This window comes from Etheostoma spectabile, chromosome 13 (assembly GCF_008692095.1).
Source record: "Etheostoma spectabile isolate EspeVRDwgs_2016 chromosome 13, UIUC_Espe_1.0, whole genome shotgun sequence".
Lineage (NCBI taxonomy): Eukaryota > Metazoa > Chordata > Actinopteri > Perciformes > Percidae > Etheostoma > Etheostoma spectabile.
Genome location: NC_045745.1, coordinates 5,649,391 through 5,664,815, shown reverse-complemented (window position 1 = coordinate 5,664,815; position 15,425 = coordinate 5,649,391). Strand labels below are relative to the sequence as shown.

At 42.4% G+C, this 15,425-nt stretch overlaps 2 protein-coding genes and 1 long non-coding RNA gene across 3 annotated transcripts in view; 1 reads left to right on the top strand and 2 right to left on the bottom strand.

Annotated features, from left to right (window-relative positions):
* ftr82 (finTRIM family, member 82) overlaps nt 1–1,740 on the bottom strand; it is a 4,878-nt gene extending 3,138 nt beyond the window's left edge. Inside the window, exon 1 of the mRNA XM_032533527.1 lies at nt 912–1,740. Coding sequence (XP_032389418.1) covers nt 912–1,502 — 591 coding nt within the window. The 5' untranslated portion in view covers nt 1,503–1,740. The remainder of the gene's footprint in view (nt 1–911) is intronic.
* LOC116700395 (uncharacterized) overlaps nt 1–14,682 on the bottom strand; it is a 22,427-nt gene extending 7,745 nt beyond the window's left edge. Inside the window, exons 1-2 of the long non-coding RNA XR_004334640.1 lie at nt 14,672–14,682; nt 4,681–4,685 (exon numbers count right to left, since the gene is read on the bottom strand). This is a non-coding gene — a long non-coding RNA (uncharacterized LOC116700395). The remainder of the gene's footprint in view (nt 1–4,680; nt 4,686–14,671) is intronic.
* Nucleotides 6,484–12,192, top strand: ftr83 (finTRIM family, member 83). Its single transcript, XM_032533526.1, has 7 exons — nt 6,484–7,135; nt 8,113–8,208; nt 8,396–8,629; nt 9,196–9,355; nt 9,497–9,553; nt 10,100–10,186; nt 11,051–12,192. Exons 1-7 carry the CDS (start codon nt 6,560–6,562, stop codon nt 11,575–11,577), a joined length of 1,737 nt encoding a protein of 578 aa, XP_032389417.1. The 5' UTR covers nt 6,484–6,559; the 3' UTR covers nt 11,578–12,192.
* Nucleotides 14,683–15,425: the final 743 nt, after the last annotated feature.

Genomic DNA, 15,425 nt, shown 5'->3' with positions numbered 1-15,425 from the left:
GGGGAGGGGAGAGAGCGGGAGATGGAGTGAAATGTGTGAAACTCAGGTTGGAAATCTTTGGATGAGAGAAACCACACTCCCCATGCTGCAAAGACAACAGCAGGATGAATAATAACTTAACCATGCTCTAAAATCCTTTAACCCATATTCCTGGCTGCCAAAAACACTCCTCCTACATGAATCACGCATATTTATACCACGGTATCTGTTCTTATCTACTCCACATGCTTTTACAGGCAATGTGATTGGTTATTCATTTGAATGTGCATCATGATTACAACATTGGGATTGGTTGTGATCATGAGGTGTTGAAGGACGTGACTCCCTTTCATTCCAGTGTCACAACAGGCCCACTCCCACATGTGGGAACCAATGCAGCAGAAGGAAGTCAGACAGTTTCTGTGTACCTCTCCCACAGCTGGAACACCACATTCTGTGAAAAGCAGCTTTTTCAGAGGCGATAACTGTAAGACACTCCCCCGGCTTCCTCTCAGCTAATCAGAGAGCTGGATTTGTTTTGGCGGTGAGAGGCTGCCAGCTGATTGCTTTGGTGAAATGGGTCAAAGTACATGGGCCAGTCGTAGTGCAGGAGACGGAGAACAGAAAAACACCCTGTTGGCTTTAACTCAAAATATAATAAATCCAAAGTATCGAGGATGTGTCTGTTTGTTTTAAACGGTATCAGTCTGTAAACCATACTACAGTTGAATTAGGAGTTTCAGCTTGTGCTTTCTCTCATACGTCCTGAATTCCCTTGCTTATCTTTCTGACAGGAAATCACACTTTTCCATTCACAATCACACTTTCCATTGTCTGGGAATAAGATTTTTCTTTCTTCTAACAGCACCTTTCCTGTACTTTTGAATACTGAATCTAAAAAATAAGTCAAACGAGACAGGAGGGTTTCTTACCTGTTTCTCACCCCTCTCTGCCTCAGCAGAGACAATGTCATGACCCTTGTGTTCACTGACTGTGCAGATAGCGCAGATACACATCTGGTCTGTTCGACAAAAGAGCTCCAGGGGCTTCTGGTGCTGCGGGCAGATCTTCCTGTCCAGGTTTCCCAGCTCGTCCACCAACTTATGCCTTTTGAATGTGGCTGACTCGTAGTGTGGCTTCAGGTGCTTCTCGCAGTAGGACGCCAGGCAGTTCAGACAGGACTTCACAGCCTTTAATTTCTTCCCAGAGCAGAAGTCACAGGGGACGTCACTCGGCCCGGCGTAGAAGTTCCCCTGGGTTAAGTTGAGGTTGAGGTTCAGACCGCTCTTCTTGATCTTCTCGGCCACCATGTTCAGCGTGGCGTTGGGCCGCAGCACCGGCCTCTGGGTGAAAGTAATCTTACACTGGGGACAAATGTAAATCCCTGTGTAGTCAGCGTCATTCCAGTAACCACTGATGCAGTCCATACAGAAACTGTGTCCACAGGGGATAGCAACAGGGTCCCTCAGCAGGTTCACACACAGGGAGCAGCTGAAATAATCTGGAGAAGTGTGATCAGCCATTGTGATGGGGCTCAAAACCCAGTCAGATCTGCGAAAACAGACAGAGAGTGCCAGGAGCAGATAGAAATTCCTTCGAGTGTGCCTGGGAGCCCGCCCTCAAGAGTTAGGTACAGCCTGCCAGAGACAGGATCTACTTGTATTTCTGAATTCCAGAGGTTATTGATTGAAAGCAGACAAGGCCCTCCCCCTGTGCTGTGAGTATAACGAGCCCTGCCCAGTTCAGATAAGCAGGTTTAGCAAAGAGGGAGAGAAGGCGGGAGACAGGAGAGAGAGAGAGAGAGAGAGCGCAATGTGAAAGAGAGAGAGAACAGAGTGAGAAAAGCGAATGAATGAAATGTAAAAAGCCCACAGCGACAACTAATGTGCCAGAAAAAGCATCCGCTCTCTTTACCTCACAGTTTCCTTTATTCTCAATTTTCTCATGTGGCTCATCTGCGGGGGAATTGTGTGCACGCTCCTCTGCAGCTGTATTTCCACCTATTGTTGTCAGATAGAATCGCCATTGTCTCAGACCGGTTATAGTCCGACAAACACAAATGCAGCCTAAAGTACTGTACTGTAGGAATTCCAGGGACCACCCAATGAACAAACAGACACTCTGTACTCCTGCAGAGGTTCAAAGTCATTTCAAACACTGGGCATGTTGTTGCTCCTTCTGTCACCCTAACGTGTTAACTGTTTAACTTGCTGTAGGGAGGTTATGCTAGAGCAGCACATGTTCAGGGCTGTAGTATTCACACTGTCCCGTCAGACCAGTCTGGGTACTTTTACAAGTACATTCGTAACTGTACGTGTGTAAATGTTTATGCAAGCAAATATGGAGACACCAAACGGAAACACACATGCACGAGTCCTGTCAGGCCCAGGTGTGTTGTTGCAATGGATATTTTATATATTTGTGCTTCCTCACAGGTTGTTACATTTTTGAATTCCTAAAAATATCCCTCTCATACAGTAGTGTGGCAAGGGAAAAATCTTCACAGGAGACCCTGACTCACGCTCTGTATCAAGCGTCTGCTGACATCATAGCCTCTCATTAGCATTTCAATTAGCCCTCGTCTACTCCAACAATAATAATGCTCCATTCTCAGTATTTTTCTCAGTCCTTTGTTCAACATTAGAGTCCCTACTGTGAAAGAGCTCTTGCTTGAAATAAAGGTTTTTGTGGTCTACTTAGAATCCTCTGCCTAATGCAGAATCATATGGTAAAAAATATTTCGTGTTACTGTAAGGTTGTGAAAATTATTGGCTGCACCTTCAATTCATATCTTGCATTACTTCATACGCCAGGCAGTTTCACCTCTCCCTATTTGGTCCGGTTTCTGATAAGCCAGTTTCTTTTAACTTCCTGCAGAGTAAAGAGAGCGCTCTGTGCTTACAGATTAACTACCTGTTACTGGACACAACTTCCAACAGGGTAGAAACAGACAAGTAAAGACTACAAGTACACAGGTCCAAAGATGTCGGTTTCTTTCAGAATGTTATGCAAATGCTTATGACACAAGACACTTTGATTAGATTAAATTAGCTGTAAAGTCCTTTATAAGTCCCAGCGATCCCCTTTTAAGTCATCTATAGCTCAGTCCAAGTTTAGGTAAAAAGGTCCACCTGCTTTCTGCAGAGCAAGTGCAGGACAACCCAAATGGATATTTGATTAGAGGAAACAAGCACTTCACTGAGCGTGAGTAATAAAAACAGGAAGAAACTATGTTAAAATGGGTTCTGGATAAACAGCGGACACATTTGTTGATGCTGGACGAAACACAAAGGGGAGGAGTACTAAACAGACACACACAAACTGGAATGGAAAAGGCAGCACACCGTTACTAAGCATCACTGTTGTCACGACAACCTCAGCCAGGGGATGAGCAAAAACCGGTACTGTGAAGTGTCTGTCACATTCAAAAGAAAATCTGGACTATTCCTGAAATAGCGTTCCCATATTTTTAAAGTGTCATGATAATAACATGCATGATAAGCAGTTAAAGTTAGTCAAGCTAACACTTCAAAACAAGGCTCTGCCCTTTTCTTAGAAACAATTCAGGGGGAAGTTCCTAGAAAGCATGTTTGTGTTTTTGGGGTTGGGAGGACAAGGAGTGAGTAAGCGTATCCAAGTATCACAATATCAAAGTCATTATAATATGACTGATTGAATACTTTCTGTTACTTTTGGATTACCTGAGGCAGTAGCCTATAAACCTACAACGAGAGTGCCCATCACATGACCACACTGGTTTCACCTGAGACCAGAGGTGTTGTGTAAGACTTTGGAAGTGTTGTAATGTGTGCACAAGTGAATGGTAAACATGCTAATAATCCCCATAATATAGGCAGATACAGTACCTATAATAACAATCTGAACATATTAGTGGCAAAAACAGCACTTTTAGTAGACGTCCATTGACGGTGTGCATTTGCCCCTTAGATTAGATTAGATTAGACTTTATTATCTTTACACAGGTACAGGTACAAGGCAACGAAATGCAGTTTAGGTCTAACCAGAAGTGCAATAGAATATGCAGGATATACAATGGTTCTATAAGTGCAGTACATGGATATGTACTAAATAAATATAAAGATGAATACTGTTATAAACAGAATTTTACGGCTAGATTTGTCGTATGAATATAATATATAGATAACTAGTATTGTGAACAAAATTTACAGCGGGATATGTACTGAATATAATATACAGGTGGGTATTACTATAAATAGAATTTTTACAGATATGTACATTAGGGTTCCACTGCAGGCCGGTTACAGAGTTTTTTGCTCAATTCTTGACCTGTTTCAAAGATTTTTGTTCTTGTTAGTCACTTAAGACACTTTCCAGGTTGAAAAAATACCAACATTCCCCTTTCTGTGTGAGTGAGTGAGTGAACAGGTTCTTCTTGTGTATACATTTTTTATATTTTTGTTTTATGAAAGCAAAGTCCGTCTTCTGGCTATAAACCGGGTTAAACGGCCAGCTAGGTTGGTGGAACAAAGTACACACAAGAAAAACATGCAAGACAACAATAAAATATCCAAATTGAATCAAGACCTATTTTAGAGTCAGTTTAGACCCCTGGTACAGGCTTTAATTAATGTTATAATTTATACTGTTTATTGATGGTGGGGAAATTACAATTGACACTCTGTTTGTTAGTATCACTACACACAGGCCTGAACTACACACACATGCTCAGGACCTATTCATGCACTAATGGAGAGGTGTCAGAGTGGGGGGGCTGCCAGTGCTGGACCAGCGCCCTGAGCGGGGTTTGGTGCCTTGCTCAAGAGCACCTTGGCAGTGCCCAGGAGGTGAACTGGCATCTCTCCAGCTACCAGTCCTGTTTTATCTGACATATATATACATATATTATGTCATTTTGCATATATGTATTACTACATTCCTTGTTACATTCAGTCTTATTCATTGCAATAAAGTCTACACAAATTTATTTATTACATAATTATACTACTTTATTCATATTTTATTGTGGCCCTATACATCTTTTTCTTTTTCTTAGATTCAGGTTTAGGTTTTACCAAGATGTCCATTGCAAGAGACTACTTCTGTTTTTGTTGTGCATTAACAAATAAAGAAGCTTGAACTTCTTTCATTCACATGCAAAGTACATGCAATAAATATTAAATCTCTACATTAACTTTGTCAAACTGTGAGATACAGTGTAATAAATCATAACAAAGTCATTCTTGCAAACTGGTAACATCGCCTAGATCAAGTTGGATAAATAAATATGGTAAATACATGTTTTTGTTATCATCCCTTCATCAAGTTAGAGTTGCAGCGCTTGCACAGAGTATGGCCATGTCATTTGACTTTTTTTAAATGAAATAATATGCTACATTTGGTCTTGCATGTTAGCAGTAGTTGCTGTTGTTGACGGACAACAGACCCTATAATGCCTGGCACTCTCCTCGGGCCCTTGCTGGCTCTCACACAATGGAATCTTTTAAGCAGGCTTGCTGGGCCCTCCTGCTATCTGGCCTATCAAGTGTAGTTGCATTCCTATCTCCGTTTCAACAGCCCTGAAACTGGCTGGGAGGTGTGTTCGCTGTAAGGTGAAATCTGCAGAGGAACGTAGCTCAGAAGAGAAAACATTCTTAGAATTGGTTTTCAAAGAGCACATTTTTCTTCTATGAGATGGTATTACGGTTGAGTTTATGCCACAGAAATATAGTTCCAGCATTGACTTACAGACACTGCAGTCGTCCTGTCAAACCTCAGTAAACAAATGCAAAGTAACAGAGTTGATCATTAACTTGTTCCAGGTGAGGTGAAGGTTAGGGAAGTCTCCCAGGCTCGAGAAGGCCAAACCAAGTTGAGTGAACAAAGCTTTGGCTGATGGTCTTACTGATGAGACATTGAAGTTCTCCACCAGACAAGCAGTTGTATTATTATTATTATTATTATTAGTCAAAGAGCAGTAGAAGAAGAAATGTAAAGTATAATCTTTTAAGTGTGCGGTCAGTGTGTACTGTGACTTGATTGGCCAGAGGGAACACACTGTTTTGGGCAATCCCTCAGCAACTAGAAGCCACTCAACTGTAGAGGTGGTACGCCTGTAGTTTCTCTGCACTGCACTTTCACTTATACTTTTTTTTTATTTTTATCATCTATTCATGGCATGCAAATACAACTAACATTATTCCAAGCAGTCCTTGTCATCTGTCTGAACCCATTTCCTGCTCCAAAAAGTATAAAACCCTCAAGGCCTATGTTGCTATATTGTTACATTTTATGTGTCTACATGAAATTTAAAAAAAAGCATTGAGGAACTACACATTGGCTGCCAACACTCAAGGCCAAACCTATTTTATGATCACAAAGTCCATTCTGTTTTATTACGTTCTTTAACTGATGGAGGCATTCACTGTGTCCTTCTCTTGCCCCGCCCTTGTTTGACTGGTTTCGGCTTAACCAGTTTAGCCGCCCTCTCTATTTACTCTATATAACGTGAGCCCGTAGTACATGTTGAGTCACTTTGCCACTGTGACGCTGACACCAGCCACTGACACTGCATTCGAGGAAACCGCACTAAACTGTCTCCATGTCATCCGACCAGGACAACTGCCACCTGTGTAAGGAATACCTCAGGGATCCCGTGTCCATCCCATGTGGCCACATCTTCTGCGCCGTTTGCCTGAAGACATACTGGGACCATGCTGACCACACGGGCTCGTACTTGTGCCCACAGTGCAAGGTTACCTACAACAAGAGGCCCACCCCGAGACGTATGGGAAGCTCCCGTCTCTCCAGCATTCAACGTAGTTCTGAATCCTTTCCGCCTCCGCCTCCGTCCCCTGACTACAACTTTGCAGGACCCCAGGATGTAGGTTGTGACATCTGCATTGGAAAGAAGCACAAAGCGGTCAAGACCTGCCTGATGTGTCTGGCGTCCTACTGCGAGAAGCATCTCAAGCCCCACTATGAGTCAAACACTTTTAAAAGACACAAGCTGGTGGATGAAATCGGCCACCTGGACAGACAGATCTGTCCCCAGCATCAGAAGGGTCTGGAGCTGTTCTGTCGCACCGACCAGATGTGCATCTGTGTGCTGTGTACAGTGAAGGAACACAAAGGTCACGACATGGTGTCTGCTGAGCAGGAGCGGGCAGATGAGCAGGTACGTTTTACTTTACTTAAAGGGATAGTTCGGATACTTTGAAGTGGGGTTGTATGAGGTACCAATCCACAGTCATTGTAGTCAAAGCAGACACAGAAGCAAAGCAAAGGGACAGTTCTCCTAGTCTCCCTCTGCAAAAGTTCTTCTTCTGCATGCTATGGCTCATGAAAGTATTCTCTTGTCACATTTTGTCATTGTGGTCATAATCATTCTTTTTAATTTTCTTGCTGCTGCATAATACAGTGTGAGGTAAAGTTGCGCTTGATAAAAAAGTTTGTGTCAAAAGAAAACGCTGTCTCATGGCAAGGTAAAGAGTTAAAAATATTCTAAATATAGCGTACACATAAACAGATATTATGTTTGTTGGGTTGGACTCTTTTAACTTTTTGTGTCTGCCCCGTCAACAGCAGTATATTGCTGAGCTTCCGTGTCAGTACTCTGGTCTGGTTCTCCAGTCTGGGGGCACGCCGACCGCCATCTACTGTAGCTAATACCCTGACTATAGGACACTACCTTACACAACCCCACTTCAAAATGTTCCTTTAAAGTGACAACGCTGGTTTTCAGACTGTCATCAGCTCAGCAACAGGTGTACTAGGAATGACAGAATGAGCTTAGCTCAAAATCATAAATGTCGTTTGATGTACAAAAAAACATTTATTTGTGAATCATGTGCCTCTCATGATTTATTGCACTAGTGACAGAGTTGAAGGTAATGAATGACAGAGCAGCTTACAATAGATGAAACACACCCCATATGCATGGACAGCTTCCACTGTCACCTTTGAACTGTACGCTGTTATAATAAAGTCTATCAGAATCCGAATCAGAATCAGAAATACTTTATTGAGCCCCGAAGGAAAATTCTGTTTAAGTGAAAAGAAAAAAATATGAATTCGATGATTTTGTCAAGTTGAGTTTATGATTTATGGAATTGCTGTCATCACCAACAACAACTTCTATTGTTTTCCCCATAGCAACGGCTGGGCGCCACCCAGGCTGAGATCCAGGAAAAGATTCATGACAGACTCAAGCAGATGGAGGAACTAAAACAAGCAGTGGACTCACTCAAGGTTGGTGCCAATTTCATCTAATACAGATCCAACCAGAACAACCACTATACATTGAATGGACGTTAATTGAACTACAACACGGACAACATTCCTTTGTGTTGTAGTGATGACAGCATCTGTCAGTGTGCTAGCATAACCAGTGTGACACCCAGTTGATTTATGGCATGCGTCCTTGTTTCCTGTGCAGAACTCAGCCCACACAGCACTGCAGGAATGTGAGAAGATGTTCGCCGACATGATGCGCTCCATTGAGAGGATGCAGCAAGAGATGACCAAGCTGATCTCCTCCAATAAGAAAGCAGCACTCAACAACGCAGAGGGCCACATGGAGCGCCTGAACCACGAGATCGCTGATCTGAGGAGGAGAGACAGCGAGATCACTCAGCTGTCCCGCACCGAGGACCACATCCACTTCATCCAGGTAACTGACCACCGACTACCACCTCACAAGACCACCATCCATTCATCAAAATATCATACAATGTATAACATACAGTCCTCCCCTTCATTGGGTTCACCTGTACAATGTGATGCAATCAAAATATGACAACTCTGCCATAAATTCTACTTTTACAAATCTTATAATCTTTCAGTTTTTGTTGACACTTTCAAAAAGGTATAGATTCTACGTTTATTATTAAGGTCGTAGTGGGGGCTGGTGTTGTGCAGGAGTGCATTATATTGAAAGGTGTTTCCAATAATCTGCCTATCTCATGTATGTAAATGGGGTGGCCAAAATATTAGAAACACCTCTCAATATCATGCAGTCCAGTTCAACACCACTGCAAACTACAACCTCAATAATAAACATGCAGTTTGATTACTAATTTCTCTCTGATAGTGTCAATCAAAATTGAACATGATCATCTTAGTAAAGGCAGAGTTTGTGGCAGAGCTGTTGCATTGGATCCCAACAGATTGAACGAGTGTACCTAATGAAGTGGCCAGTGAGTGTACACTATCATGCCTGTGTTGTGTGTGTCCTAGAGCTACCACATGCTGACAGCCCAGACCGAGGCGGAGGAGCTGCCCACGGTGAGCGTCAACCCCTACTTCACCTTTGGCCCAGTCAACAAGGCCGTCTCGGAGATGAAACAGCACCTGAATGAATTCAGCAACGACGAACTGGTTAAGGTAGCCAAGGCGGGTGAGTTCAACAACACCGAACATTTAAAAAGTGAATTTAAATGTTCAGCGGCATATCTTCAAATCTCTGGCGTCACTATGCAAATGTTATCAACGTATTGCCACTGTTGCCATGTTAACTCGTGACTCTTTGTTTTTGCAGTTAACAAAATGACCTTCTGTCAACTGGATGAATCCAAAAAGAGACAGTCGATAAAAAGTGAGTCAAACATTTAGGAAAAAGGATTTTGCCGTTTATCGAATGTATGTGGACAACAAAGTCAGTGGTCCTAATGCAAGTACCAAATTACTTTTAGACAATCCATAAAACCAGCAGAGCTATGGTAATTTAATTGAAAGTTATGCATTGTTGGACAAGGAACAGTTAGATAGATTTACAACTTCCCTTGTCCTTAATGGGGTCCTGTTTGATGTTATTTATTAGAGGGTAGCCTGAGGTTACTTATGGTTAAATGGTTACCTTGATTAGGATGTCAAACCGCCAGCCAGTTTATACATTAGAATTTGGCTAAGTTGCAGTTCAGATCAGCTTCATTGATGATGGCAGTATCTGGGTTAATTTAAGAATATCAACAGCACCCACATTATGTCTGTTTCCTACCAGTCTCTATAGGGACAGCACATGTATTGTGCTGTTATTGTTGATTCATTTTCTGCTTAAAAGCGTGATGTAATAGGAAGTCATTTCAGATCAGTAAAACTATCACTATCACTATTTTAACATTACCTGTATTTACTTTCACAGGCGAGGAAGCTGTAACAAGTTCTAGTGTACAAGTCTACAAGTCTGTCCCAGTCCAGGAACCTCAGCACAGGAACGATTTCCTGAAATGTGAGTCTCAGCTTCTCTGATTCAGTTTGTGCATGCAGTGACACAGATCACTGCTCTCCCTGCTCCTTTCCCTGCATGAGGCAAATTAAAAGCTGATGAGGTTCTCTGTCAGACCCTGGGGCTGACCACAAAATCTGGTTTTAGTAACTACTGTATGTCCCACAGTGTTGACAGAGACTGGGATTGACTCATTACAAATATATTAGCTGGCACTTACACAGCTTTGGGATTTTACTTAAGTTCGCAGTATATGTGCTCAATGCACAAAAACTGATGTAAGGTAAACATCATTTTTTCTGATATTATAAGAATATTCTGTTTTAAGTAAGTTGCCAGGGGAAAGTTGTTACTAGTATTTAACTAAAAAACTGCGTAGTGTTTCGGGTCACAGGAGAAGGGGGACAAAGGTTGTGGGTCAGTTACAGTTAAATATGCACTTTGTTAGACGGACTTCTGTTTGTGGTCAAACTCACAAACTGTTGATACCTGTGGCATTCCAGATAATAGGCCGGGAGATAATAGGCCCAGCAGATCTAGGAAAGGCCACCGCGTGGCCCACCAACTGTGACCCGCAGAGGTGGAGATAAACAGCAGGCAGGTGACATCCAACCCCAGTTATTATTCTAACTTCTGTGTCCAGTCAGAGGGTCTCACACTTTTCCTTTAAATCGTATTAGTGATACTACTAATTAAATACGTTCAATATAACATAACTAGAAATCCAAATGACTTGCAGCTGATGCAGTGCAGTGTTGAGGGGTGCTTTAAGCTGCTGTGAAACTGAGGCTTTGTCCATCTTGGGTTTCCTCATTTACATTAATCCTGCTTCCTCTTGTGACGTAAATGTTCAATTTGTCTCCCTAGATGCTTGCGACCTCACGTTGGACTCAAACACAGCCTACAGACAGCTCTACTTGTCTCGAGGGAACAGGAAAGCAGCCCTCAAGAGAGACCCCCAGGCTTACGGTGACCACCCTTCTCGGTTCGACTCCCTGCCCCAGGTCCTGTGTAAGGACGCTCTCTCTGGGGGAGCTTACTACTGGGAGGTCGACTGGAGCGGGGAGGGGGCTGCTATCGGAGTCACCTACAAAGGCATCAAGAGGACGGGTTACGGAGACACCTGCCGCATCGGCTACAACCGCAAGTCTTGGAGTCTCTTCTGCTCTGATTCCAGCTACTCAGCCCGCCACAGCAAAGACCAGTTAGAGATCAAAGCCCCCTACTCATCACGTATAGGGGTGTTCCTCGACCACGCTGGAGGTACCCTCTCTTTCTACGCGGTAGGGGAGACCATGTCTCTCATCCACCGCTTCAAGGCCTCCTTTAGCGAGGCGGTCTACCCAGGCTTCTGGGTTTGGTATGAGTCCGCCATCACCATCATCCGTCAGTGATTAAATAACACACCTCCAATGATCAATGTACATCTGGGTTTCACTTTTGGTGGATTAACAGAACAAAAACGTCCAATGATATGTTATAATTTTTTAATATATATAATTTGTATAATGACAATTTTTTTTAGACTATATATACTATGTGTTGAGTATCAGAAGAACTGTTCTTGATGACTGTAAATATATTCTTTAAATCAATATGTGTGAAGATCAGGTGAATAAAGTGAAAGCATTTAAATGAATATGTCAATAATGAAGGCTGTACTTGATTGAAATATGTCATGTAATCATGTATATAGGTTATGGTACACTTACTTTAATCAATCAACATTTTTTTAACAAAAATGAACTGTGATATAATTGTTGCATTTTTTACTTCAGACTTTGCCCTCACGGGCTAATTTCCTCTTAATTTGCCTGTTGTGCATACCATATGAAGCTCGAGATGGAAGTAAACTGTTCATTCATTTATTCATTCAAGAGTTATCTTATCAAAATGCAATGCTATCCTTTCAAAAATCATGTTGTTTATGCCTTAAGAATATTAACAATGTATTACCAACATCACCAAATAAGCAAAATAAAGGCATCTGTTGTGAGACAGTATGAGTTAGTGTTGTCTGTGGAGAGCAGGTGGTTTGGTGGAGGTCTACAGGCTTCGAGAGGGGGTGTTCAGGAGCAGGTGGGGTGGAACTGAGAGGCTGCTGGGTTAACAGATGGCTGACTCCCATCCATCAGCAGTTTAAATGTGTTTGGTACGCTGACGAGGGTTTGGGCCGGTCTGACTCTGAGGATCTTTATTATTAAGTTATTGATTCAAATCTGGATTCAAGCAGTCACAGTGTTAGTGATGCAGCACATGAGCTTGTTTCTTTACAAAAGTGGCTGTAAAAGAGGAGTTAGAGTTGATATTCAAACTAGTGGCCATTTTCTTTTTTTACTAAATCAACCTAAAGGCTTGTAGTGTCAAAACGGCCTAAAACTAAGACTTTATTCTTTTAGAAGAATAATGACAATATGTTTTTCTTTTGGACTCTGGCACATGCATTTTGTCAGTTACATATTTCCATATCTGATTCTTCTAACCCTTTCCCGACAAACTTGACATTAACTATTTAACAAAAAATGTGTCTTGAACATCAAACAGCTCACTTATGTAGGACATGCGGCCTTAAGATCCACTAGTACAGCGGATATGAAAAACTCCTCCGGAATCCTCGAGGTTAGGGTCAGCGGGAGAGTTTTTGCCATTTTTCAGTTATATTGCATTCCACAATTTATCTGAACGGGGGGGTCAGACGGAAATATTCCCTCTGGACTGTCACTACAAAAATTTGTGATTTTGCAATTTGCAATTTTAGTAAATATGGTAAGCTACTTAGGAGAGAAGCATCCATCGATCCCTATCCCTTTGTATTTGAGAAATTCTCCCTCTACTCCGTTTACATTAAAGGGTTTATGATTTTAGCTTTATACAAATACATCAGCAAGGCCAAAAACTAAAATTGTCATCGTGTGGGCGTATTAATTGATTTTACAGACAGAAAGATGGTGAGTGGCAGCATATAAAAGTTACCCCTGACAAAATGAAGAATATACAGTAGGTATATTGTTGAAATTCATCAGGGGCCTCATGTTTAAAAGATTGTGCGGCTTTCATATCAGAAGATGGCGTATGGCCAAAACATGAAAAGTGCCTACGCACAGAAATATAGGTATGTATAAAACTGGGCATACGCCAGGTCCTGCACACCTTTCCTTTAAACGTCACAATCAACTTGAAGTTGAACGAGCCACAGACCCGCCTTGCCTATTCCCATAAATTAATATGGAAATGACTCTAAATTGGCGTCATTCTTTGTCCAATCACAACAGGTTATCCTGGACGGAAAAAAAACTAACTTAATGTGACTTATTGTGTTTGGAGGTTTGTCATCTTGGATAAGCAATAAAAGAAAATGCCCAGAATGGCACCATGAACTATGGCAGAAATTAAAAAAAAAAAATCTAATGTGGAAGTGGAAATCCAGCCGATAGTGGCAGCGCCTCAGCAGATATAGAACAACATGCATCTCAGAGTCAGTCCACATCACGCACCATAAGCAGTCTGACCTCACTGATGTAGATTAACGTTTAGTAGGCTCGGTGGAACTGAGTCCAGCACGAGGGAGACCCGACTCAGAGGAGGAGAGGTCACTGAGGCCAGTGTCTCCATGGTGACAGTGGCATGGGAGACCCAACTCAGAGAGGGGGGGGTTACTGAGGCCAGCGTCTCCACAGCAGGTGACTGTGGCACGGATCCGCTGCGCCACGCATGGATGAAATAATAAAATAATAAATATGACTACAGTAACAGAGATATGTGCAGAATCAAGACAGTCCAGATGGCCCGGTGCTTGGTGGACCGGGTCCACTTTGTTCACTTACATAACCCAGGGCTGCCAACTTTTCCAAAAACCTTGGAGTGAGATTTGGGGGGGGCCAACCCTTATTTGCCGCGTGCAAAGCAATTCTTTTGGTCTTTTCATTTAGGTCAAATTGGGATTTGGTATATGTGGGTGGATGGGGGACTCCCTAGGGGGGGTCTGGGTATGCCCCCCAGGAAAAAATTTGAAAATAAACCATTAAATGGCACTTTCTGGAGAGTTTTTTGCAAAAAAAAATGGAGAAATCAAGTCTACATGATATGTGCGCAAACTGTAGGGTTAGGAGCCTTGTGTTGTTGTATCAACAGGTTTTAGGGCATTCGCATTTACATTATTAACTTTATGATATAAGAACTGACCCCCACAAGTGCCAAACATAATGAACCACATGAGAGACAGTAGCATATGTCAGCAACAGCTGAGAAGATTGGGTCTGTGGTGAACAGGTCCAGGGGTCCCTGGTGTAGGGACCAGGGACCCAAAGTTAAATTATGTGAGGGATCACTTAGACCACTGAAATTCTAAAGAATGAGACCACTGAGTTACATAGTTCTATTCCTTAACCTTTGTGCCAATTTCAGTAATGTTTGGCCCTCATCCTCTGGCCCCACTTACTGTTTTTACTTTTTTGTGAAAATAAAGACTATTTGTTCATTTTAAAAAACATCAAATTAATTATTACAGTACTTTAGAGATGCAGAGGTTAGAGATGACAATAGTGGCCCAACGTTGCAGTATCGTATTATATATATATATATAATATATATATATATATATATATATATATATATATATATATAATATATATGGCTAGTATAGCAGGTGTGTTTTCAAAGATTGCTCATATTTACAACTTTGTGCACATAACTCCTCCCATCTCTGTTGTCCGAGATGGAGAGTTGTAATATAGTCTGCTGTGCATGTCATTCCTCCGCTGATATGGTGGATCTCATTCAGACCGTCTGACAGACGCAGAGGCCCATTTGGGTCTCTGGTCTCTGACAGAGTTTAGAGGTGGCCGTACGCTGCTCTTTATCGGAGGTCTACGCATGGATGCAACGCGTCACTGCCCCCCCCCAGCAGAGCGAGTCCACTACAATGAACTGAAGTTGCTACACTACCAGCCGCGCTGCTCACCTCTATTGTTACAGAGAGAGTGGACACGAAGCGACGGACGGTCTGTGATAATCAGAGCTCATACCTGAAGCGCCGGACGGGTCTGTAATACTCAGAGCACATACCTGAAGCCGGGGAAATGCACCTGGGATGGCTCGTGAAAAAAATGTTCTCATTTTGCGACAATTTGAAAATTCCACAGACAGGGAGCGCTCTTGAAGCCCCTCACAGTCTCTGAAAGCACAACTAGTCGATCACAAGTGGCTCAACAGGTAAAAACATAGATAAACTCATCTTTCAGAA

Bases quoted from the DNA above. Each gene is read 5' to 3' on its own strand.
- ftr83 (XM_032533526.1), top strand. From the start codon at position 6,560: ATGTCATCCGACCAGGACAACTGCCACCTGTGTAAGGAATACCTCAGG. The intron at 8,209-8,395 runs GTTGGTGCCAAT...TTTCCTGTGCAG, and splicing joins AAGCAGTGGACTCACTCAAG to AACTCAGCCCACACAGCACT. The intron at 9,554-10,099 runs GTGAGTCAAACA...TTACTTTCACAG, and splicing joins AAAGAGACAGTCGATAAAAA to GCGAGGAAGCTGTAACAAGT.